At 39.1% G+C, this 27,235-nt stretch overlaps 1 protein-coding gene across 1 annotated transcript in view; it reads left to right on the forward strand.

The window, feature by feature from the left end:
• Positions 1-27,235, forward strand: part of cd2ap (CD2-associated protein) — an 86,900-nt gene that overhangs the window by 40,931 nt on the left and 18,734 nt on the right. The window contains exons 9-14 of the mRNA XM_051960670.1: positions 317-415; positions 4,426-4,479; positions 9,081-9,117; positions 18,909-18,971; positions 23,304-23,454; positions 25,066-25,175. Coding sequence (XP_051816630.1) covers positions 317-415; positions 4,426-4,479; positions 9,081-9,117; positions 18,909-18,971; positions 23,304-23,454; positions 25,066-25,175 — 514 coding nt within the window. The remainder of the gene's footprint in view (positions 1-316; positions 416-4,425; positions 4,480-9,080; positions 9,118-18,908; positions 18,972-23,303; positions 23,455-25,065; positions 25,176-27,235) is intronic.

Below are 27,235 nucleotides of genomic sequence, written 5' to 3' on the forward strand. Positions count from 1 at the left end.
CTCAGCTGCCTCTGACATGTTGCCAAGATCTGACAAACCTGACTCAAGGGTTTGTTATTTAATAGTGAGCGGTGACACATAATCATGGGGTTTTTCGAGCTTCACTCAGATTGTATTTTGGAGCGATGCCACCATCTAGTGGAGTTTGCAGAGAAATGCTTGTAAAGTGAGCAGTTTTTTTTTGTTTTTTTTTTTGTGCAGCGTGACTTTGCAAATTGAAAGATGCTTTGTTGCTTTAAATTTGGTTCTTCCAAATCTGTGTGAACAAAAAAAGAAACATCAGGCATCCTTTTCTCCTTGTTGGTTCTCTTAACAGGACACAGGAGAGCCAGGTTGGTGGCGAGGCGAGATCGGAGGCAGAGAGGGTGTCTTCCCTGACAACTTTGTAACCATGGTTTCTGAAGGAGACAAAGAGGTGAGCTTTGAAAAGGAACAGAATGAGCTATTAGACAGCAGTTGGCTGAGAAATTAAGCATTTAAGACAAAACATTTTGCAAATTTCCTGTGGTGAAGATCGAGATACCTCAGAATTTAGAAGTAAATGGTTAAAGCCTTAGGTAAGTGGACACAATCATTCCCAGTTTTTCAATCTAATCATCATCTGAATGCCATAATGCTGGTATGTGGAGGTGGTTTATATGTGTGTGTGATCTAAAATGGAACACTAGTCATTATCACTGATGATAGACAAGAAATATATAAGCCCAAATTGTAATGTAGACATAAGCATGAAACAGCTTGTTTCATTTTGTCGCTCAGTTTATTTGGTCAAAACGGGAAAATTTTTGCATTCCTGTATATTTGAGTTGTTACTGTGGGATCACTTTGTCATTTTTAATGGACTTTATGAGCCCGAAAAGTCCATAGATAATCCAAACAGCAAACTGCTTCCAGTTGTCTGAGTCATCAGGGTAAAAGCACTGCAGTCACATGCCGACATGCTCAACAAACTTGTCATGTATATAAAAACATAACTTAGAACAATAGGCACAGATTACAGAGGGGGACAAAGTAGATATGTCAGCCGTAACATTTATGTGCATTTGTCATCCATCCAATAAGTACATAAAGGAGGCAGAAGACTTTAAGCAGGAGCAAGTCTTTTTTCTTTAGCACTTGGTCTTTATTTACTCCCAAAGCATGAGTTATGAGCTCATACCAACACTGGACCTTTTGTGGCAAACGCAATTATCCCTCACACACGCACACACACAGATAGTTTTGATTTCAGTCAGCAGTGGTACAGCGTCAATTTTTTTCCCTCTGGCACTGTGCAGACAGCAGGCTGATAAACACAGAGGAGTCAGGAGGGAAAAGGAGGTGGATTAAATTAGGGCAGTTTCTCTCCCAGAGTCTTAAAATGTAGTGAGCTGTGAACCAATAGATAAAGTTTTCCCAGTTTTCTTTTAAAAGTGCGAGAGATATTAACAAGGTTCCGCTCTCTAACATTGGTTATTAGCGATTTAATCAGGTATGGCCAAATTGTGTTGTAATCTTGTCTTCAGTTGGCGCCATTATCACATTTTAACTGTACATGATTCCTAAAAAGCATTCTGAAGTACAGGAATTTTGCTGAAAGACACAGATGTTATTAACGTCCAGGGGCTAATAAGTGAATGTAAATGAAATAATTGTCACATACATATTTAAAGAGGTTACTTCCCAAAACAGAAGACCAGTAAGAGGACTAAAACAATAAATCCTGCCTGTAAATGTCTTGACTCAGCCGGAACAAAAAAAAAAAGAAGTTGATATCCAGGAGAATAACTATTTATAAAGCAGTACAGAATGCCTGAGAGCTTCACTGTATCATATTTCATTATATTCTAAATTGCCACATGTGCTTGAATATTATGTTTTCTTGTCCATAAATTGATGTGGAGAAGGCACAAATTGGTGCATGAAAATTCTCCACAATGCAGGAAATGAACTGTTTCATGCTGAGAAATTTCCTGGAGGCAAGCTCCCCACTCAGTGTGTCACCATCGGTGTTCTAACAAAACCTGTCCATGCTTATAGTCAATTATAAGACAGCTTCCTGAGCAGATCTCCGTGTGCAGGTGGATTTGCATGTGGTTGAAACACATATCTTCCATCACAAAATGATGTGGATTCTTCACTGTTTCAGATAGAAAGGATCAAATAAAAAAACAAAAAACTAATTGAGCAAAAAGACCAGAGTTCCTTCTAACTGAGCCAAACTGATGAGGTGTGAAAATTCTCAGAAAATAAAAATGAATGGAATAGAAAATGAAGCCATGAACCATAAGCCATAAACATCTAAGTGCACTGCAGGTGAGGGTTTACTTGTGGGTAAATTCCTTCCACAGTGAGCAGCTGTGTTGAATGTTCACCGATCGCTCAGGGGATTCCCACAGCCTGCTTCGGCCCGAGGTTGCTATGGTGATTAATATTCTCTTTAATCAGCCTTTTCCACAGCTTCAGCGTCAGGACTCACTGTTTATTGAATGACAGTCTTTGAGGGTTTTTTTTATCTATTGGTGAATTTGAAGCAAGTGAATTTAATTATGTATTATGTCACCTTGGGGCTCACTAATTTCAGGCATCGTATAGACCAAGGAAATGATTGAGAAAATAATGATTGGAAAAACTTTAAACATGAAAATATTCACTCTCTTAGATATTTAGAATTTAGAAGTGGTTTATTAACCATTTATTCTGAAACTCTGTATTACGTGCATAATTTTACAGCATTTTACTAATTTTCTGCATAAGTGGAGTAAGGAACCCTTGAAATATTTTGTCCATCTGAAAATGTTATGTGCTGGTGGTAGACCTGCATTGACATCAGGAAGGCCTCTTGAATTTACTGACCAAGTTTGATTTCTCCCTGACTTGCCTTCGATGAAGAACTCCTCTCAAACAGATTTCACAGCTAATTCAAATTGGCCGACTTTCTCTTGGGTTTAGAGAATGGCCGTAATCGACATTTCCGTGTGCCCTGATGTGCTGCGTATGCCTACCAAATATTGTAGCTGTAGATGAAATGTCCTGCTGGTTGGGCTAATGACCACATTTTCAATTTTGCAGGGGGCGCTATTGAGCCATTTTGGTACACAAATGCACAACTCCGATAAAATATTAATTTTTTTTGCCAGTCCTGATGCATGTGCAAAGTTTCATGCATTTTGGGGTATGTTTAGTCTGCCAAATCTGCAATTTTAAATGCGACAAAAAAAAAAAATAAATAAATAAACCCAAGGATTTCAATAGGGTCTTTGCACCATTCGGTGCTCGGAGCCTAATTATATCTACATGACTGTTTTCTTGATGTTAAAGCATTTCTTAAAACATGGTTGATTCCTGTAATGTTTCTCTGTTAAGAGGAATGTCAGTATTCGTACTTTAATTGTATGATATTTCAGTGGGTCTTATGTTTTTTCCTCCACCAAAGTTTGCTTTTAATGTGAAAAATACGTTGAAGTCTGGAAAGGACATGAAAGTTTCATCCGTTCTTGTTCTTCCACTAAGATTTCTTTAGTTAGAAATTAGATTGAGTAAAATCAGTTAAATTGTACTTGTACATGATGATATTGAATCCATTCCTCACATTTGTCAGTTCATCTGAGCCTTGACATAAGATATTCAGTGTCTCACAGAATCAGCAGACAGGTGACAAATTATTGACAAAAGCAACTTAAAATGTCTTTGGAAGGTGATGGGCTAGTGCTAGCTGCTCTTCGGTATTGATTCCCCAAATCTCTGGAACTGTACTAGAGGGATGAGACACCATTCTTCTGAAAGATATTCCCTTGTTTTCTGTCCCTAGAGCCTTTCACCGTAGAGATTAAACATTCACACGTATATTATACATCACACAAGTTCTTGCCCTCTTGTTGAGAATATGGGGGATGATGGGTCATCTGACTTCAACACTTTTTTTCCCACACCTCCGTAGCACTGTAACCAATAGGTTTGCAACACTGGATTCCCATGTGCATTGCCTGTCTGCATGTATTCAGGTTTTTCCTTTAATTTGTAACCTGTTTGTAATTTATATCATGGGGCAGTGAGTACAGTATAAGTTTGTTACCTCCTAAATGCAAAAATCCTGTTTGATTTGTTCTGAAAGCTTTTTCATGTTACTAAAAGGTGTCTTGATAATCAATCGCATGTATTTTGTATGTGTATTTTTGGTATTAAGAGCTTTTTGCTAAGAAGTCTCTCACTGGTGTTTTTAATGATGAGTACAACAGCTTTTTAAGAGCATCTTCAGGATAATGGTGTTTTGAGCACATGGTGTGAATGAAAACTGAGTGCTCTGTTGTGAAAGCTTAGTCTAACTGATTTCTCACCCCTGCTGTTGTTCATATCATATGAGGGACATCAAAGCCCTCTGAGGTGTGATTAGTGGAAGTCATTTGAGTTTTTATGCAGATATTAATCTTTGTGTTCATGTTTCAGGCTCCCACATCAAGAGGGTCAGTGAAATCATCACTGAAGCAGGAGTCAGAAGAGGTAAGCCCCGAGAGAGAGAGTTGTTTATCATGCACTTTCACAGACAGAAGGTATCTTGACACATCTAGCAATCCAAAACTCCTTTGCTGATGGGAATCTGTTATTTCTTGCAGCTGATTATGGTTTCAGCCTTCTGGCTATATGTGTAGTCCACAGAAACGAAAGATCTTCGTGCCTCATGTTTGCCATCCGTTGTTTTTAAATATTTTAAGGCTACAGCTGTCACTGTCTTTGTTGTGTACAGTTACTGTGCTTATGGTTGTCGTTCTCATCTGTCATGAGGTCATTGGGAATGTTGCTGTTCATGTGTTTGCAAACTGGATGTTGGTGATACAACAGCTGGACCCATTTGTTGTAACTGTTATTGATTAGAGCTGCTCTCTCTGTCATTCCTGCTCACCAGCTGGAGTCACCACTCCAGGTTAAGTTGAGATAAGAAGCCAAAATGTCTGATCACCTCCTGTGATACTTCTTTAGCTGCATCTAGATAGAAGAGAATTACTTGAGGTTTCACCAGTCTATTTGGTTCCTTGTAACCGATACCAGACCCTGGACTTGAGTCTAGCCAGGTTGCAATTATATTTATTCTGGCTCTGGGTACGATCTTGGCCTAAAGAAATGTCGAGACATCTAGCACCTAGGTTTACTGTGACTCAAGATGAACTGATTAGATTTTAGTGGTCAAAGGTCACTGTGATTGAACAAAACACCATACTGGACTTCATACACTAAATATGACAGGATTTCACCCAATAGCATTTTATATCTGAAAAGTCGACAGGTCAGCTACACCGTGACATAATGTTGTGTGTAAACATTTACATAGTGTTATAACTCAGGAACAAAAGGGGAGGCTATGACCACTATTTTTGAATGTCCACTGTGAAAATGTAGGGATTCTGTTGGGTTACAGTTTATTCTTTTATCTATTTGCTGACTTATGCAGGTCAGCATCATCATCACTATGCTCTTAGGTCCTTTCTACAGTGATAAATAACTATAGCTATGTTCCAAATTGAATGTACCCTATTGAATGTAAACTGTACGTACTATTTAACGCAGCACTCATCCAATTGGTAGGTGCTACTTTGTCATACTATTGAGGTCTGTAATGTAAGCTGTCATCAGTTTGTATATTCTTGAGCCCTCTTCACACGGGATTAGTATTACCTTGGGACCAACAGTGATTTGCAATAATTGCAGAGGATGTCTGTGATCTTATTCCTGTGCGAATGTGCCATGTCTGTTACTTGTAAAGTAAAAATTCCACTGCAAATTACCTACCATATTTCGTGAAACAATGGCCTATGATGATACTAGTTCCGTGCAAGTCTGCATATCTGACTGGGGGGGTATTTTAGTTACTGTTTTTTTTTCTATTTCACCCCCTTTTCTACCTCATTCCCGGTTGAATTCTGGAGGCTGTGGTGGAAGTTGACTGCATTTTAGGTGCAAATGCAGGAGTACGCATATACACAACAGGCCTATGGACCACTGGCAGAAATTTCATCTCTCAGGGTAACCACAGTGTTTACTGTGTGTATAGTTCCTGAATCTTGGATCTTGAAATGGCAAAATCAGATCTACAAGAAGAGGGACATTTCAGAGGATATTGAGATAGATGAAATGCGTAGCAGCATGCAGTAAGACATTTTTTTTCCCAATAGGCTTAATACAAACACCTTCACAGCCTGTTATCCCCTCAATGCTGCCCACTGGGGTAATTTACAAATTACCAGAGATCCTCAGGTAACACTAATCCCGTGTGAATAGTACTTTGGTTGCTTAAGGTTGTTTATACTGAGGAGACACAGTGACGTAAGTGAGGATTGTTATACCTGCCAGATATACCTGCCAGCATGGGATCACCATAACTATGACAACATGTGAACACTATCAGTTACCTGCATCAAATCACTCGACTCGCTGCATATTTTGGTCAGGCAATTCGACATCTGTACATAACGTACGCATGCACAACACATGCCTGTGCTCATGCACGGTAATTTTTTATTTATTTAGTTAGTTTGTGTGTCGATCTGTACTAAATGGCCAGATTCCTTTTCCTCCCAGTCGCTTGCACCTCCCCTTGTCATGCCTCTGTTCCCCCACTGGGTGGCGTGCCCCTCTATTTGAGAAACACTGCCCCAGTAAAACAGAAAGTCACAGCTTACCACTTAAGATTTTCTAATCAAACAGATAAACTTAAATATTGAAAAACAACAATTGAAAAATGAAATTATATTTTTTTTAGCTATAGGGAATATGACAGGCACAGGTGAAACCAGTTTTTATGTCATCTGTGGAAGCGTTCAGTGTTTGACAGTAAAGATGTGCTGTAGCTGCACATAGAATACTTCATTTTGTTAATTAGACTCTAGGGACTTAGCTTATTGTAATTTAATACTAATCACGCAATGCTCCACACCAAATTCAAACAGTGAATGTTTGTTTTCTGTCTTGTGAAAAATCACGAATTTGCCCTGGTAGCAGGATGACATTTTAATAATGACAAAAGCTATTGTGTGAATGTGAGGCGGTATGCACTGGGATTAGATAATATGATTGAATTTTAAATGCCTTGTTGTTTAATTACTGTCAGCAATCATCCCATCATTGCTGATTACTTGGCCCACAGGGTCTCTCAATTCTATTTTCTGTTGAATGAGATGCCATGGATGGATATTAAGACAAAATGTCCAAGTGATTAAGTGTCAAAAAGTAGCAGTCTTATTGACATATTGGTCATCACTGTTTGATTTATATTCACACCTTGAGAATTCAAATGTAGTTAACCCCAGCAGATCATTTAATCATTCTATTATCCCTTTCAGACATATACAGGGGGTCCTCGGTGTACAACGTCATCAACCTACAGCGTTTTGTCATTACATCGGAACTGGTTGTGGGCCCATCCTTGATTTAGCACATGACGTTTAGTCGTTACGTGAAACTAGTTGACGAGTGCCACTACAAGACAGCTTTGTTTACATTTGCCGGTTGTAAGCCACCTTGGATTGTGCTACGTTCGCTACCTTTTTGCCCTTCATTAGGACCCCCAAGTGAAGTCAGACTCTTCTGATGGCAGTGCTTTGAGGAAAAGGAAAGTCATCTCAATGGAAGTGAAATTCGATACAGTGAAACACTCAGAACAGCGTTAAACATCAGTCAAGTTGTAGAAACAGTGCAACACATTGTAGTGACCCTCAGTGATTAATGAGTGAGACTTTATCTTGTTCACTGGTCGTTTATTGAACTTTCACACAGGCTACTGTGGGCCATAGCCAACGCAAAAATAAGTACACAAACCCTATAAGTTAGCTCCAGAATTAGCCACTGTTTCCACCTCTACCAATGCGCACACACACACACACACACACACACACACACACACACACACACACACACACACTACTGCTGACTCTCAGCCAATCAGAGGTGAGCTAACTAAATATGGCATGTCCTCTGACATTAGGTAAATCTTGAACTGAACAATGAACATTGAAATCTCAACATCAACAACATTATCAGTCTGTTGCGATATTCTGTTTTCTTCTTGTAAAATGATTCATACATGCATAAAAATCATTGGTATTCATGACTTTTCTGAAGAACTGATCAGGTTCCATATGAGTATCTTCACATTGAAAGCTTTGTGAGAATTTACATGTGATAAATAATAACTTCATAAATTCCATGATTGGTCAGTATCAAATGGTAAATTACATTTTCATCACATGTTAGAAAGTTACAGTTCATTAACTGCAGTCCGGTCATTTGCTTAATTGTTTGAGCTATCTTTGAGCATCTGCAGATGTTGAATACTCGAAGCCCAAGAATGGAGCATTGCGGATCACCATGTATCATTTGTGTACTCACATTACTAATCAAAACAGTGTAGTGTCTCCCCCTTTGAGTGGGATTTTTGATTTTTTTCTTGAAATCAACAGATTTAATCCTGTCATAGAGATAACAAAGCAAAAGCTGCTGAAATAATGACAGCTTTGGAGCTTTCTTCATGTTACAGTCTGCTCTTAGCATGTGCACTCTTGCTGTTAGTTCCTGTTTTCTAAAAAACAATGATAAAAACCTTATTTGTCATTACTGAATTGCCTCAAATTGGTTTCAACTGACAACCATGTTAATGAAGCACTCAGGTTTTAGGGGCGAAGGCTAAATCTGTAACTTTTTCATGTGCGACCTGGTAAGCATTGGCTGAAGTCAGTGTCACATGGTCATGTTAGTTTTTCAATACGTGTATATATCTGATGTGGCATATTTGTAGCGAACTACATTACTGACAAAACTGAGGTAAAGCTCAATGAAGCATAATTGTAGGTGTGATGTAAATTGCTAAAAAGTGTATGTGCTGTCGGTCATAAAATAAACAGCGTCAGCAGAGATGTGCATCTCAATTTATTGATCAACTGAGAACAACAAATTAGATTTTCCGTATTTAGACAGAACCTAATTTGTTGCCTTTTCCCCTCCAGGCTGGGTTTTTAGACTTTGAGAAAGTCAATAAAACTGTATGTTAAAGCCTCGTCTTCCTCTGTGCTGTCACTGCTGACCTACTTTTTCTGTCTTTTTCTTCCTGTTAGAAACCGAAGAAGCCACCTCCACCATCAAAAAGTGCAGGTAAGGAGGACTTCACACAGTGTCTTATTAAATGCACTGAAATGCGTGAGAACAGTTCGATTTAGAGTAGGTTGTGTTTGAGAACCCTTCTTCTGAAACAAAATGCATTCCTCACTGCTTAAAACATGAAGAAGTGCACTGGAAATATCTTCTATGGGTGTATCCAATACTTGTTGGTGTCAGACACTGTGAAATTGCATGGTAATAAATTTTCTTATTTTACCACTTAAAAACATTTAATTTGCCAACCATGAACGATTTAAAGAACAGTTACTGAGAGATAAGGAAAAGGTCTTCTGTTCATATACTGTTCAGCTTTAGAATAGCATTATTTTTTAACAGATAACTGCGTAAGGAATTCTACAGTAAAAAACAACAAAATGGACATAATCAATCTACTTTTCAACTTGTTACATCGTAATGGGTTGAGTTAGTATAGTGATTTTTTTTTTTAAGAGGAATTCTTTATGATTTCTGCAGAGTTCACCAAGTTCAGTTTTAGGCTTTTTAAATACCAATTAGAATGCAGTTTAGTGCCTTATTCACAATCATAATGATCAAAGTAGAAAACTATTTTAGAAAACCAAATGAACAAACATGGTGGAGAGTTATTGTTGGAGTCCAAGCACTGAGTGGTGTGAGAACCCTCTTAAAATGCAACAATTGCATTTTTGTGAGCCCAAACATGCTCAAAAACTCATGAAAACTTGTAAACACTCCAGAACTGGGAAAAATTGAATGTTTTCTGGGAATTGCATGTGTGTGGCAAAATGGCTCCACAGCACCCCCTGCAAAATTTATAACGCCCACTGTCGGCAGCACGTTTCAACTACATCTACCAAATTTGGTAGGCACGTCAGGCTGAACACAAAAGTCAGTGGTGTCCATATTCTAAACCCAGCAGGAAGTCTGTTTTGCATTAACTGTTAGAAATTTGACGATTTTTGACCATTTTTTGCTCATTTTCAAGAGCTATAAACTCAGAGGTAACCCCAAAAACAATCAAATTTGGCCAGTACATACAACAGACCTTGGTGAAAAAAATTATCAAAATGTTCTGCAAAAGTGTGAGTGTGTGGCAGTGGCAGCTTCTGGAATTTTGATCCTTCTTCAAAATGCTGTGTAAATGCCCTGTACATGCTCCAATCTGCCTCAAACTTTACATGTTTGATCAGAGTCCTGCCCTGATCACATCCATATGCCAAAACATTCAAAGTGCCTGTCATCGCACCTCCTGCAGTATTTTAACAAATAGACTTTGCTGCACATGTCACCTACATCTACGAAATTTGGTGCCCCCTGATATGTGGTAGGCATATCAGGGGCCACAAAAAACCCATTACCAGTGCCTTTTGCTTTTTGTCACTACATCTGAAGTAAAGCAAAACCTGCATTACAACAACATATGGGTGGCTACAGTTTATTGGCAAATTGTACAGCATTACATTAATCACTATATTTCATGAAAAGTTACATGCTTATTTATTTTTATTTTGTTATTATTGAACATATATATAATTAAGTAATTAGCATATATGATATATTATATATGAATCCTTTAGTTAAGCTGTGTAAGTATTCTGTCTACTTTTTTTACTTGTAAATGCTGTTGTAATGCAATAAAAGAAACATCTTTCCGATAAATACTAATGTTGTATTTATTATTTGAATATAATATAAACTCTTAAAGTAGAAATGCTGAAACAGCAAACGGTTATGTTCTCCATCATGGTTTCCCTCAGCTGATCACCAGAGTGATCAGCTGAGGGAAGAAACCATCAAAGGCCTTGTCAGTATAGATAAGACCTGGCTTCCTGGAAAGCTGAAACTGTGGTGCCTGCAGTTCGGATTACTTCCTCGCTTGATGTGGCCTCTAACAGTGTATGAGATCCCCATGACCAAAGTCGAGAAACTGGAGAGGACAGTCAGTTCATACATAAAGAAATGGCTTGGGCTCCCACGTTGCCTCAGTAACATCGGTTTGTATGGACATGGTGCTTTGGAACTGCCCATTTCTAGCCTCACAGAGGAGTTTAAGTCCACCAAGGTGAGGCTGGATATGACCCTGACTGAGTGTCAAGATGATGCGATCCGAGCGGCTGCTCCCAAACTGGCAACTGGGAGAAAATGGATCCCATCTGAGGCCGTGCAGCAAGCAAAATCTGCTCTCAGGTATGGTGACATTGTAGGACAGGTGCAGTATGGAAGAGGTGGATTCGGACTTGGTACAAGTCGACCCACATGACATAAGGCAACATCAACCCAGAGGAGAAAACTGGTAGTGGCTCAGGTGCGGCAACAAGAGGAGGCAGACAGATGAATAATAGCAGTCGCACAGTCTAAACAGGGCCAGTGGACTAACTGGGAAAATTTGGAACATCGTAAGCTCACGTGGAAGGATCTTTGGGAAATGGAAGGAAGCCAAATCAGCTTCATCATCAGAGCCACCAATGCACACCCAAGAACCTAAACCAGTGGCTTGGAGAAGATCCCTCTTGTCCACTCTGTCAAATCCCTGCAACACTGAAGTACATCCTCACCAACTGCAACACCAGTTTGTCCCAAGGTCGCTACACTTGGAGACACAACCAGGTCCTTAGACAACTGGCGAGTGCCCTAGAAGAAAGGAGAATTTCCAATAATGCCCTCCCTCCCCGATTGCCTGGATATGTAAATACCACCTCATTCGTAAAAGCAGAACATCTCCCAGCAAAACCATCTGCAAGAGTGATTGGCAACCCTTCTGGACTCTGCCAGGGACTGGAGGATGCAGGTCGACCTAGACCAGAAACTTATCTTTCCACCTGAGATTGTTACAACTAGTCTCAGGCCGGACCTGGTCTTGTGGTCATCCTCCCGGAAGTCTGTGCGCATTGTGGACCTGACTGTGCCATGGGAGGCGGCATTTGGTGACGCATATGAGCGCAAACGGCTGAAGTATGCGGAAAGAGCAGCCGAGGCCGAGCAGCGTGGCTGGCATGTACAAGTGCTTCCAGTTGAGGTCGGATGTAGAGGCTTTGTAGCTACATCCACAACCAAGCTTCTGAAGGAAATGGGAGTGCGAGGACAGGCCTTCCGACGGGCTGTCAAGTCCTTATCAGAGGCTGCCGAACAAAGCAGCAGATGGATATGGATTAAGAGAAAGGACCCCAATTGGGCTGCGAGGTGACCATCCAGGGGTAACTGCAGAGGGGAGCACACCTGGGACACTGGGTGTCGCCGTTAAGCCCTTTGGAGGTGTAGTGGGCTTAAATTAATGAAACGCCAGTGAAGAGGGGTGCCCACCTGAAGACCCCACAGTGAAGTGTTTGCCCTTGGATGGTCACTTTGAACCCTTCCTTCCCCCTCCCCCCATTTAATAGCAAGTGCTGATTAATCTAAGGGATTGTACCATCTAGTCCTATGAGCTCAATTAATCTGTGAATCAAACTCGGTTGCATATGCCAACTAAGCCTTGTCATTTAAAATAAAGTGTTATAATACAGGAACCAATCTCTTGCCTATTAGTTCTTACTTGCTTACTTATTAATCCTCTGTCCTCTGTCAAAAAACATTGCCTGCATGTCTTGACCTTACAGCATTACACAAGAAACTAAACCTCTTGCATTTTAATACTTACCACATAATTATTACAGTACCAATACTGAAACAAACGTTTCTTCATATGTCCTCTGCAAAAAGTTGTGCCTGCATGTCTTCACACGACAGCCTTACACACTGTCGTGTTACTAGGCCATGTCCTTAAAACAACAAATAATACCCTCGTGGTCAAATATAGTCCACACAATTGAATCAGCTTCATATTGTGTTGTTTTACCATGCACATGGTCAATTAGTGTGCCTTTCTCTGTTGTGGGTTGTGTCACAACTTGAATATAGCATTTTCTTGTTACAAATCTCTCATGATGGCCACGGTGTTACTTCGTGGATATAGCCAATCAAGTAGCTTACCAAGATGCTCCTTAAACAAAGACATGGAATATGATGGTGATCGATAAATGACTGCTACCAGTAGGTTGTAAATTAAATAGTTTTAGACCAAGCATTCCAAATTCATATCTGGTACTTGGATGACATTATATGCCACATTTTCTACTGTATGCATACCTACTCCACCATGTTGTTGGGCTTGTAGTACTATTAGTGCTTGTTTTCTGACTATTGTGCGTTAATAATCGTGGACTGTTATTGAAGCTGTAGCCATCAATGTTTACACTATCAAATGAAGAGCCAGAAGCCAGCCATGTTACAACAATACAGTTAAGCTGCAAATGCTGTGTGGACATTTCCAAATCTCTGTCGTGCATTTACTCATATCTTTTGGTTAACCTGACTTACACAAACAAAGCCCGAATATGTCAAACTGTCTTTGCAGTTCAGTCCTCCACTGTATATGCTTCGTTTCCACATTCGTGCAAACCATATGCCACATCTTATTTAAATCCACAGCAACATTTTGTACACTTCACACAGCGGCAATAAACACTTTCAGGCAACATTCTCCAATCAATGTCTAATTACTGTCTCTACCATCAGACTGCAATAGATACTCTGACCTGTGAAGAACCACTGTAAACACCTGGACGCTTATCCTTTGTAAAATAGAAACGCCTTGGTTAGTAGTTGAAACTAAAACTCAATCTCTCCATCATACATCTGTTTTACATAAACAACTTAATTTCATAAAAGTTCACAACACACAAAAGTGCAATACATTTGTATTCCTAATAAAAGTTTTACGTCCTTTTGTTGCTTACACCACATTTATTTAACATTTATTTCCTTTTCATGTCATGTACCATTATTGATACTGCAATAGAAAAAACGAATCCATTCTATGAGGTTACTGCTAATATAAACATTTTCCTTGACAAACACATCATTTACCTTGCAGCCATTCATCCCTTCAACATCACAATATAATACTGTTTATTAGAATGTCTTTAACTAAACGTGTATGCATGTTGATTAAATATGATATCATGACATTCCTCATCACTACACTTTATTTGATTACAGAGAAATCTGTTTTTACGTTTTACAACAAACACATCTGCAGGTCAAATGTTCATATTTTGATTTCAAACCAAGTACTGCAAAACTGTAAGATAAATCAATCCAACTTAAATTAATGCTTGCTATACTGCCAAAATTAACCAAGAATCAAACACAACACAGCACATGTGGAGAATAGTCCTATTTACATTCTAATATGTTATAACCATTCAGAGCTGCAACAATTACATTGTCTCTGTACACATTAATTACACATGAGCAAATAGCTTAGAATTGCAAAGAAGTCATAATGTCATTTTGTAATTCATTTTACAGCTCTCATCTACAGCAACAACAAGCTTAGACAACCCTGTACTTTTTACAACACCTTTGTGAGATTGATTTACACATGCATACCAACATGGCTACATTCTGTTTGCATGGAAGTACCGCATTTAGGGCTGCAACAACGAATTGATAAAATCGATAATCGATTATTAAAAGCGTTGGCAACGAATGTCATTATCGATTTGTTATGTCGCACGATTTGTGCGTCACTCACCATGTGGCGGAGCCCTCTACTCCACCTGTAGAGCGAGTTGAACAGAGCGAGGTGAAGGCAGAGCGGAGGAGGTATTTTCAAAGGAAAAGTACATTCAACAAATGAAACATGACCAGCACGGAGAAAACAGTTTGACCAATGTCCTCATAAGTGTGGGAGCATTTCACGCTTCACAAAAGAAAAAACATGCCGTGTGTCCACTACATGCGATTTTCTCGCACGGCAACGCACGCATCTGAAAATCGTACAGACGGTGGATGGTCAGGAGTGGACCCCTACGTGGGGTCTACTTTCAGCTTGACAGTCCGGCAGATGAGTCGATAAACACAGTGGCTTGGCCGCAAACCTTCTTGATTATTTCGAAAACACTTCAGTGTCTAGTGAACACGCACCATAAGTCACTACATTATCCTACGTTTGTTCCATTTTAAAGCGAGGAAACTCTCTGGTAGCTCACCTGATGCTAGCTAGGGTTGCAACTAACGCGCTGACGAGTCGTCTGAGCACGATACGTCATCAAAAGCGGAAGTGAGCGTGCAATGCAACAGAAATCACCTTCCGACTGGAGCGCGGAACACGGACGAACGTCGGCGCTGCATCGTGCATGTATTATGTATGCATGCTGCAGTTCTCTAAAGGACACCGTATGAGAACTTTTAGAAACAACATTTGAACAAACAGAATATAAACTTGCAGAAATGGAGCGTTTTCTTTCTTCCACCTCTTTCAGCCCTCATAGCCAGCTTGTGTTATACTTTTACATCACCACGTATACACACGTGGACAAAATTGTTGGTACCCCTCAGTTAAAGAAGGAAAAACCCACAATTCTCACTGAAATCACTTGAAACTCACAAAAGTAACAATAAATAAAAATTTATTGAAAATTAAATAATCAAAAACAGCCATCACTTTTGAATTGTTGATTAACATAATTATTTAAAAAAAACAAACTAATGAAACAGGCCTGGACAAAAATGATGGTACCTCTATAAAAGATTGAAAACTATTTGACCAGAGTGACATGATTAACTCAGGTGTGTCATTTAATTGACATCACAGGTGTTTCCAAACTCATAATCAGTCAGTCTGCCTATTTAAAGGGAGACAAGTAGTCACCCTGCTGTTTGGTGAAAAGGTGTGTACCACACTGAACATGGACAACAGAAAGTGAAGGAGAGAATTGTCCCAGGACATCCGAAAAAAAATGATAGACAAACATCTTAAAGGTAAAGGCTATAAGACCATCTCTAAACAGCTTGAAGTTCCTGTGACAACAGTGGCTCACATTATTGAGAAGTTCAAGACCCACGGGACAGTAGCCAACCTCCCTGGACGTGGCCGCAAGAGGAAAATTGATGACAAATTGAAGAGACGGATCGTTCGAATTGTATCCAAAGAGCCCAGAGCAACCTCCAAAGAAATTAAAGGTGAACTCCAAGGCCAAGGTACATCAGTGTCAGATCGCACCATTCGTCGTCGTTTGAGCCAAAGTGGACTTCATGGAAGACGACCAAGGAGGACACCACTGCTGAAAAAAACTCATAAAAAAGCGAGACTGGAATTTGCAAAAATGCATGTTGACAAGCCACAAAGCTTCTGGGAGAATGTCCTTTGGACAGATGAGACCAAACTGGAGCTTTTTGGTAAGGCACATCAACTCTATGTTCATAGACTCAAAAACCAAGCATACGAAGAAAAGAACACTGTCCCTACGGTGAAACATGGAGGAGGCTCAGTAATGTTTTGGGGCTGCTTTGCTGCATCTGGCACAGGGTGTCTTGAAAGTGTGCAAGGTACGATGAAATCTGAAGACTATCAAGGCATTCTGGAGAGAAATGTGCTGCCTAGTGTCAGAAAGCTTGGTCTCAGTCGCAGGTCATGGGTCTTCCAACAGGACAACGATCCAAAACACACAGCCAAAAACACCCAAGAATGGCTGAGAGAAAAGCGTTGGACTATTCTAAAGTGGCCTTCTATGAGCCCAGATCTGAATCCCATTGAACATATGTGGAAGGAGCTGAAACATGCCATTTGGAGAAGACACCCATCAAACCTGAGACAACTGGAGCTGTTTGCTCATGAGGAGTGGGCCAAAATACCTGTTGACAGCTGCAGAACGCTCATTGACAAATACAGAAATCGTCTAATTGCAGTGATTGCCTCAAAAGGTTGTGCAACAAAATATTAAGTTATGGGTACCATCATTTTTGTCCAGCCCTATTTCATTAGTTTGTTTTTTAAAATAATTATGTTAATCAACAATTCAAAAGTGATGGCTGATTTTGATTATTTAATTTTCAATAAATTTTTATTTATTGTTACTTTTGTGAGTTTCAAGTGATTTCAGTGAGAATTGTGGGTTTTTCCTTCTTTAACTGAGGGGTACCAACAATTTTGTCCACGTGTGTAACACCAATACAGCTTCTGTCTCTTCATATCAGCGGAACAGAGAGGAAGAAGGAGGAGAGGATGGATTCTGCCACAGGGCTTTTGGCTGGTTTGTTTAATCAAGCAGCCACTAATTACTTATATGAAGTTATTCCAATGGTTTTTGTGCCCTGATTGTGCTCGACAATAAGGAGATGTGACCTGTCTACATATTTATAAATAAACTCAAAAAGGTTTGTGGTTGTATTGAGAAAAACAAATATTGTTAATCTAAAAATATAGTTTCTCTTCATATTTTTGCATCTGTAGAACAAATTTCAACATTTGTCCTTGCTTCATCAGTTGTAATAAGCAGATAATTATCAATTATTATTGAGTCACAAAGGAACAAAAAAAAGCCTGTGTTAACAATAAAAGGTGCGATCAAAATGTTCCAGGACTGTGCGCACTGAAATCAGAAGTGATGATTTAGCTGCTGTCCCGGTTAGAATAATCTCCTTGTGCAGTGATGGAGCCCTTCTGTAGCACTTGTCGTGCTCCCTGGAAGTCCCACTTTGTAAACATGCCAAGCACCATCTGCGATGAGCGCTCAGTCTCCTAATCTGTGTCAAAACACTGATCCTTCAAATTGAATTTCATTTTGGGGAACAGGACGAAGTGACAGGCAGACAAATCTGCTGAGAAAAGTGGGTGAAGTGCGATGATGGTGTTTTTGTGCTGTGATACTGTGCACCTGCATGATATCACGCCACAGTCTGTATTGCTTCCACCTCAGGATGTCACTGTAGAAGTCTGCCTTGACAGTCCAGACCTGGGGAATGAAATCCATTTGCAAACCATATGAATGTTGAAGAAAATAACTAGAGTGCTCTTGTTGGCCTTCTGAGAAAACTGCTATTTCTTAACTTGGTGACAACAAACTTACTGTCGTCACCAGGGATGATCCTCCACTTGAGTGTTTGCTCATCCTGGATGCTTTCTGACAAAGAATGTGATTTTATTTTTTTTTCTATCTCAGTTTGAGGTCCCTGGAGGTCCACTCACCAGTATTCAAAAAACATCTGTACCAGAGATCCTGCTGTTACTAGCACAGTGCCATGTTGTCTCCCGATTTATTACTGCTCACACAGTCCTGAAACTTTCTGACTGCACCATGTATTACTTTTTAAATTATGTGTTTGGTGAAATTGCCTTGAACTAATTGTTCCCATCTCGTACTTAATGTTCTGATCAGTGTATTCTGTGATCCTGTTACTGTTGCAAACCCAAACGGTGTCCAAACATCTGCAAGAACAATGGCTTAACATGCAATTCTTGGTTGGAAGTACCTGGTTAAAAAAAGTCCATGACATAGATAAAGGTGCTTTGTATTTTCCTTTGTATCAGACATGAAAGAAGAAAACAGTTGTCTTTTTTTAAAAAGAAATCAGTTTAGTTGTACTGTAAATGTGGTGCTTCATATCAGCACCAGCATCTACAGTTTGCAAAAAGCAAACTTGCATCATTGTTTTCCTGGCTGCACAGGAAGTCAGAGTTTGCATTCATATCCTGCTACCACTGCAATGTGTTGTAGTTTGCTGTTTGCACATGTGACATAAAGATAAACCACAAATACAGTAGTTGTACCACATAGACATCAAAGTGAAACAATATGTGCTAAACTCGTGTCCATCTTTTTTGTATATGCTAGTGGGTGGTGTGTGTATGTGAGTCAGAGAGTAGTGGCTTCTTTGTGCAATTGCTCTTGTGAAAGTGTGCATTCCCTGTCAGTGTCTGTTGAATCTTCAATCAGTCGGGTCAGACAAGCGAAGTGACTGTGTGTGCACCATGTTTCATTTTTCAGCTCTCAAGCCGGAGCTCCCCAGTGCCGACAAGAAGCCTCATCTCATCCGACCAGAGGACAAAGGTAGAGCAGGACTTTCCATCTTAACGTGCATCCATCTTGAACCTCCCCATCTTGTCTCATTCCCCTATTTCGTTACACTGTTGACAACAGTTGAATGCACAATTGAACAGACATACCTCAGTACCACATTTGCTTTCCTCTGTGGCTGTCTTGTTTGTGTTCTGTGTGCTTGACTGCTTTTAGTGCATTCATCCTTCCTACTCTCTAAGCTTTGGCATGTGGTCAGGACACTGTTGGATTTGCAGGCTGTCCCTTTGCTATTGGTACCATCACAATCCTGTGAGAAAGGAACTGATGAGTATTCTAAGCTGTTGTATGAAGTTGTAGAAATTGGGACTGAAGTCTCCAAATCGACTGTTTTATCGGTTGCTCATATAATCTCATCTGACCAAACTGTCAGTCTCACTGGTATTTGTTATATAAGACAAAAGCACTGAATCAATAGCCTTTCAGAATTTATTCATTATTTTTGGACGCAAGAGAAACAGGCTATGATTTCCTTGCTCTGAACTCGACACACCTGACAGAACTGCCAGGTCAAACTTATTTAACCTTTGCTGAATGTTTACTTGCCGGGTTCAAACTTATCGACACCATGTCAAATAAGTCCTCAGAGTGGCTGCGTTCATTGAAGCAGAAGGCCAAGAAGTTCAGTGTACATTTTGCGTACTACAGTTTGCAAATCACAGCTGAACAACTGACTTTGACACATTACCTCAAAACGTAAGGCAGAGAGATTGTCTGCATGGCTTTTGTGCTCTGATTACCAGTTGATGCAGTTCTGTTTCCAGAAATCATATTGCTGCTGGTCTGTTCTGAGTCTGTTGCTATGATACAAGTATCAAATAACCAGATTAAAATGATTTATTATGCTGCAAACACTAGCTTTTGTCTATATTTATAATTCATTTTTGGCTAATAGCGCTAGCAGGTGGTGTGTTCAGTGCACTGTGACCAGCTAAGATTAACCTCGGGATATCATGCAGATGCTGTTTTTTTCTCATTGATTGATTGAAAAGGAGGTAAATTTTCTGTCAGCCAAGATGTTCTTTGGTTGACTAAAGCTTGTTCAAGTTCTTGAATAGACCAGAACAATGTCAATGAATGAAAACTCTCAAAGAAAAGCCATTGTCCATAGCTGCTCTTTTCCTGTAAAGCCCCAAACTGCACCAGGTAGGTGGGAGACAGTTTCAGCATTTTTAAAGGGCACACATTTCCTGATGTAACCCAGTGAAAGTATGGGACACATAAGTCTGTTGGAGAGGAACGTTTACTTCAGCTAAGACTGTCTACCTTGGTTCCTTTTAGCATAGTTTCTTTGCATTGTGATTTCTTTATTTTCAATTTTTTTTCCCCCATTAAACTTTTGCTATCTTACTTTGCTCTGAACTTCACAAATTAAGCTTCCTTTATCTGTTTCATATATCGAACCCCCAGAAGCTTAGACTGAAGATATGAAATTTTAAATTATTGTTGCTTTAAATGACAAAAAAGGACTCTCTCTCTCGCTCTCTCTCTCTCTCTCTCTCTCTCTCTCTCTCTCTCTCCATATATATATATATATATATATATAATGTGTGTGTGTGTATAATATTTGACATTTTCCACTTATTTAAAGGTATTTTGCTAATATTTTACAGTTGTTTTTGGCATATATTCTGATATTCTATAGATATTTTTTAACAGGATGGTATTTTTGAAGTATTTTGGGGTAATATTTTGATACAGGTTTCATATGTTCAAAATATTTTCTCAGGTTGCTCACTGCATTAATAGATAACAAATTCATTTATTCCAGAATTGGAGAAAACATTTTTTTTTCTCTATGTAAATAGTCAGTTTTTTGTTTTTTTTTCCTGCGGGGGCTGTTCTGTGATTGCAAGAAGCATTTACACCCAAGGACATTTTTTTTTTTTTTTTAAAAATGTAATCTCATCACATTTTGTGGCAAGATCTGTCACGTCAAGTCATTATTGTGCTGTCAGTGCTGTTTCTATCTTGCTGAGCTATACACAGGAAATGTGTATCTGTATGAGGCTGCCTGTACATCTTTGTCACCATCACATCTAATGCACCTTGCAAGAATTTCAAACACAATTAAATGTGCATTCAGGACTGAAGCCTTTTGTCAGAGAAGATAAGCTTCTACTGGCAAATGCTGTTTTTCTTTATTTTCTCACACTTAACTCTGTTTAATAGGTTTTCCATTGGTTCTGCAAGCTACAGTAACAGTTTGATTTGTAATAGGATGCTGTATAAGTCTAAAGTATTGTTGCTAACATTAAAAAAGAATGTAGAAGGCAAACTGGGTGACATGTACAGTGACGGAAAGTGACAGTAGGACCGGCATCGCCTCTTGCAGTTGTTGTGTTTGCAGCACTGCCACTGTTGTGCGCTTCTGTTTATTTTACCTCCTCTTCACCACAACGCCTGCAGCATTTAGATGTTGGCACCTTTACCCTTCTTTTCACATCCCTGCTTAAAGCTTTCCCTACAAGTTCAAATATGAGTCACAAAGTGCAGATGCAAAAGCACACTCTCTCTCTGTTTCATACATGACCTCTTTCTTTATGTCTTTATCTCAGTAATTGGTGTTCTTTCCACCAGTTAGGCAATTCCAACACCCTTCACTTTTTTGTGTCTTGCTCTTTGTACCTTTATTGTGATCTCTTAGTTTCTCCTTTAAAAATAAAAATTCACCTCACTGCTTCTACATGGTTCTTTTTCTTTTTATCAGACTTTGCTTGGTTTTTTTCTCCCTCCACTTTTTTCTTAAGAAGCCTCAGGGGAATAAGAACTCCTCTGAGTTCCACAAGTCTTGTTTAAGTTCTGTATGAAGAGACAAGCAGATAAACAGTAATGACTCATTCACGATGGCTGTGTTATGACAAACAACTAATTACTGCTCGAGAAAATGGTCTTTTTGTTGCCTCCAGCCTCTACATCCCATTCTACACTGCAACTGTTACTTTCATTTACGTGTGCTTACATGCTGAGATAAGTCACCATGAAACACAAGCAAACCAATTTTTTTACACTAGTTTTACTGTCTGACAACAGACGTTGAAGGATGAATGCAACTGTGGAGTGCAACACCGTGGTTTTTCACACATTGAAAATTGAGACCACACTTGAATGACAGCAGCCTCGGAATTATTAAAGAAACAAGCCTGAAAATGTCACTGTCATTTCTCATCATGGCATTTATTCAGAATCTGCAATACTGGACAAGTACTTCAAGTTATCTTTGTATTTGGGTGAGTTGATGAAAAAAGATCGAAGCTGTCATTAAAACTCTCAATTTAAAGCACACATTAACAAAAAAGTTGCGACTGCATAAGTCAGCTACTGAGATTTCCTGAACCATATGTACATAGTAGTGTGCAAGTTATACAAAACAAAACACAGAATATTTTTTCATGTAGAATACTTTCACAAAAAGGAAAAAATAGGAATTTTATTAATGCATTCCCTATATAACGCTGTTGTTTTGGATAATTATATAAAGGACTTGAGATGGATTAAAACTGGCAGGCAGAAAGTAAAGTCAGATTAAGAGAGCTGAACATGCAATACCATTTATTACCTAGACACTGAGTCATTCTGTTTTCCAGTGTAACATTCAGAGGAAAAGCATTATTTTCTGTGTCTAACAGTAACCTGTTGTAACACATCACTAAAACCACTGCTGTGATTTACTGTCACCACATCTTTAGCCAAATTAGAAATCATCAGTCTAAAGCAGAGGTCTCTGTTTATCACAGCATTGAATCAGAGAGTGGCTTCACTGATTGGAGGACTGAGAAACTCACTTCTCTCATCATGTGAAATATTTTTAACAGGTAGTTTGTATAGTTTTCTGCCCCTTCACAGCACGAAAGGCATGACGTAAGGATAAAAGAAAATCTTCAGAAAAAGGATGAATTTGTTCTTAGAGTTTTTAAAGGTTAGTTCCTTCACTCTTTTAGGACATTCTGAAAGTTTTTTTTATGGCTGCACTCTTATCACACAGCAATAAGAGCAAAATATTATCAGCAGGTTCATGGCTGTTCACAAAAGTTCAAGAAATTCAACAGATAAACTTGTCAGAGATCAATTTGTTCTGGTCGTCTTGGCTGCGCACAAAAGCAAGGCTGAAAATAATTGCAATCAGTTAGCCTCAGTCACTATGTCTAATTCAAAATTGGTGACAGGAAGGTGAAATTTAGTTTATTCAGCTTCATATTCTCCTCACTTGCACCGTTTTCAGTTCTTTGTCTTTGTTGTGTTTTTCTCTTTCTCTTCCCTACCTTTTTCCCAACTTCCCTCTCATTTCTTTTTGTCTGGTCTCAGTTGACAAGCCCACACTAGATCACAAACCTTCCAAGCCTGCAGCTCCTGTGGTCCCCCCCAAGAAGCCCATCCCTCCTCCAGGGAAAGGCAGAGCAGGAAGCATCCCACCAAAAAGGCCTGAGAAGCCTCTCGCTCCTTCGCCAAACCTTAAGTAAGTAAATTGTTACTACTCATCTCTTGGTCCTGTCTATATGTCCATCTATCGGACAAGCTCATGTGCTTGATACAATATCTTTATAAATCCTAGCTCTTGTATATTTATATTCAAAGCCACTTAACATTATTTTATATTCAAGAAACAGAATTTCATGAAAAAGAAACTACAGTTTCCACCACAGTGAATTTTAAGTGTTCAAACTTCCTCTGTCTTTCTGCATTTTATTGTGTTGTAGATTTAACTTTAAATCAAGAAAGTCACCATTTTTGCCCTTCAGTCTACACCTAAAAATGTGGAATAACCAAGTAAGAGCACATTTTTCAGAAAATTTGCTGAAAATATCATGATTTGAAGACTTCCAAGTATTCAGACCTTTAAGTCAATAGTTTGTAGAGGCCCCTCACAGCACCTGCTTCTTAGGTAACTCTGCTTAGAATCCAGGAGTTGATCAGCTTATCTCATTCTTCCTACCAGATTGGATGGGAAGCATCTGAAAGCGCTGTCTTGCACTGTATTGTTTAAATCTGAGCTTTGGCTGGGCCACTCAAGGACAGTCATAGCCGTATCCTGAAGCCACCACAGTGTTGTAGGCTTTAATTCACTGAATTGCTCTCAGGTGAACTGTCACCTCTGTCTCAGGTCGCTACACTCTGGAGCAGGTTTTCCTCTCAGACATTTCTATATTTGGCTGCATTCATCCTCTCAGTTCTGACCAGTCTCCCTGTTCCTGCAAGTCATCCCCATAGGATGATGATACCTCTGCCATGCCTTATTGCATTAATGGTGTGATATATTATATTCCATAATGTTTGGAGTTCTGGTGAAAGTCTTCCTTTTGGCAAATCAGACCAGATAACCTAATCCTCATATTCAGAGTCCTGTAAATGTAAAGCAGACTCTAAGCTGCCTGTCACATGCCTTCTTCTCAAGATGTCCCTCCAGCACCCCCTCCCATTGCATCTGAAGCTCTATTAAAGTGACAGTTGGTTACTCGGTTACCTCACTAACCAAGGACCTTCTTACTCTGTCAGCATCAACCCTTGGATCCCTTCCATTTCACAATTATTGAGGTCACTTTTCCTGGAAACACTAAAAACTCTGAAGTGGTTTTCTACTCATCCTCAGATTGATGCCTCACCACCATTTTTTTTTCTTTTTTGGTCTGCGGAGATTTCATTGGAATTCATTGCTTGGTTTTTGCCATAACAAATGCTCTGAATTGTGGGACCTTATATACACATGGGGGTGCCTTTGTAAACTATGTCCAGTCAATCCAGATAGCCACAAATGGAGTCCAGTCAAACTCTACACACAGCTTACACAGGGTCACAGCAAAGTGCCTCAATGCTTTTGTGTTCATTTTGCAATTAAGCTTGAGTTATATGGAAAAATGTTATAATTCATTTTATATGTGTGAAATGAAATCTGCAACGTATCGAAAATATAATGGATAGATTGTTCAGGTAGTACAATAATACTTTCTGAATGCTTTCTGAATGTACAGTATACTGTAGAAAGCAATTACTGATATTATTTGCACAGATTGGAAGACTTTAATCAACTTCTTTTTTGCTTCTTTCTTCAATTTTTCTATTTTAAATACAGGTACAATGGAGAGTTGCCTTCCACACGACCAAAGTCTGACTTTGAGCCATTATTGCCCACCAAGCCCAAAACACTTTCCGGCGACTGGGGGGAGAAGTCCTCAGACATTGGTAAGTGCAGATTAAGTCAGTCCACTCCAGCCACAGTTGAGTGATTAGTTTTGCTAGCTTTTGCATAAATATCTTCACAATATGAACAACAAAAGGCATTCAGGATCTTGTCCTGCAGAGACCTACATTCATATAGAAAATCAAAGAATGAAATTCGAAGAATGAAAGAAAATCAATTATAAAAATCATATATATTTATACACCTATAAATACCTACAATGGTGAATCTTCAAACAGTACTTTGTAAATTTAAGGAATAAGGAGAAATAAATATTTTTGTTTTTTCAAGGAAAAATTGGTTGAAAATGGAATCTATCAAATTAAAATTCTTGTTTATTGGATCAAACTGCTGCAGTTTGTGCTTTAGTCATTTGCTGAAGAAACCTTAATAATAACCGGTCAAGAAATATTTGTTTTTGTTGCACTGAAATGTTAAAGCTGCAATGTGCAAGATTAAAAAAAAAAAAAAAATTGTAATTGACATAGCAACAACTGTCTATTATGTGAAGATAAAGTGAAGCACTGGCATCCGTAGAAGACTGTGAAGTCACACTGTGTAAGTGTGTTGTAATCTGGACTTCTCTGCTCAATATTTTGGCCGCCTGTCTGGCACCTGTGAGTTCCCCACTTTGAAACCACCAGCGCTTCTAACGCTTATAAAAAGACTGAATGTGCTCGCCCAGACTGCATATATAATGCAACGTGCAATCCAGCTTTTGGCTAGTTCCCTAAAATCTAAACAATTCATAATCTAAGTATTTTATTTATGTTACTCGCCTAATTTATGTTTACTCATTCATTTCAGCTCAGTGTGAGTCGCTACTGTAATTCTGAGGCTCTTGTGAATAAATCTGCTGAATGTTGCACAGACAACCTTGAATATGATTTCATAGAAGTTGGTCTATACGTTGATATGTAAATGTAACTACAAAAAAAGCTGTGAATGACATCAGGAAGACATGTAGAGCTTTAGCTGGCATCACTTCTAAAATGAAAATACAGCTCATTGTAAGTCATCGAAGTCAAAAAATGAGGCCTGTGAAAAGGAGCAAAAACAGACATCTTTGAAAAGATTGATAGTTTATCACAGGGAAGACAGAAAAGGAGGCAGAAAGGTCACAGAGAAAAGACATCTGAGACGTATTTATTAGAGGCCCAAAGGTATTTCACTCAAGAGTACTCTGTTTGTGACGGATGCCTTGTGAAAGTGCTAAAGAGGTGCTAAAAGTCTACACAACTCTCCAAAAGCCAGTCTGTCACGCACTGCCATCCAACATGAAAGTTCAATCTTTTCGTGCAAGTACAGGCTACTGGCAATGCTTTCTAACTGCAGCAGTTTACCACTGAGAAGTGCAAAGTGCTGTTACACAACAGCTGCTAAAGTTTTTAGAGTTTCATTATGAAAGTGGAAAAGACTCTTTTTTTTCTTTTGCTGCGTTTTAGTTTGTTGCGTTGTATGCCCATCAACAAACTTTTTCCCAAGTTACCTCACTTGTATTGTAACATTTTGTTCCATCCACTCCAGAAAGAACAAGGCCTTGAATCTTAGTGGCCACTGTTATTATGGGTAAATCAGAATAGATTTAATCAGAGCCAAGGAATTTGGTTCTGGTTTTTCATTGTACTCGTGCAGGAATGGACATAACAACAATACGACAATAGAGCTGACAGATCCAAGCTTAAAATTCTATTCTTTAAAATCACCTCATGATCCAGGCTTGATTTAAAAAATTGCCAAAAATAAACAGTTTACACTGATCAAATGCTGTAAAAAAAGTAAAGATTTTGAACTCTTGTTTGCTACGATGATGCCATTGGAGACTATGCGGCAACTAACAGTTGACAATTGACACATATTTAGGGACACTTGACTGAAACTGTACTGCAAGACAAGAACTACACAAATTTAACATTCAAGCAGTAAAATATCTATAGTATGTGGAGCTACACTTTTCCCCTAGTATTGCCAACACCTGGACTCACATTAAACATGGCAGTAATCCAGATTGTGCTCCATTTATTCATTGCTGTCAGACTCAGATAAGCCACCAAACATGATA

The sequence above is a fragment of the Acanthochromis polyacanthus genome, chromosome 16 (genome assembly GCF_021347895.1).
Source record: "Acanthochromis polyacanthus isolate Apoly-LR-REF ecotype Palm Island chromosome 16, KAUST_Apoly_ChrSc, whole genome shotgun sequence".
Lineage (NCBI taxonomy): Eukaryota > Metazoa > Chordata > Actinopteri > Pomacentridae > Acanthochromis > Acanthochromis polyacanthus.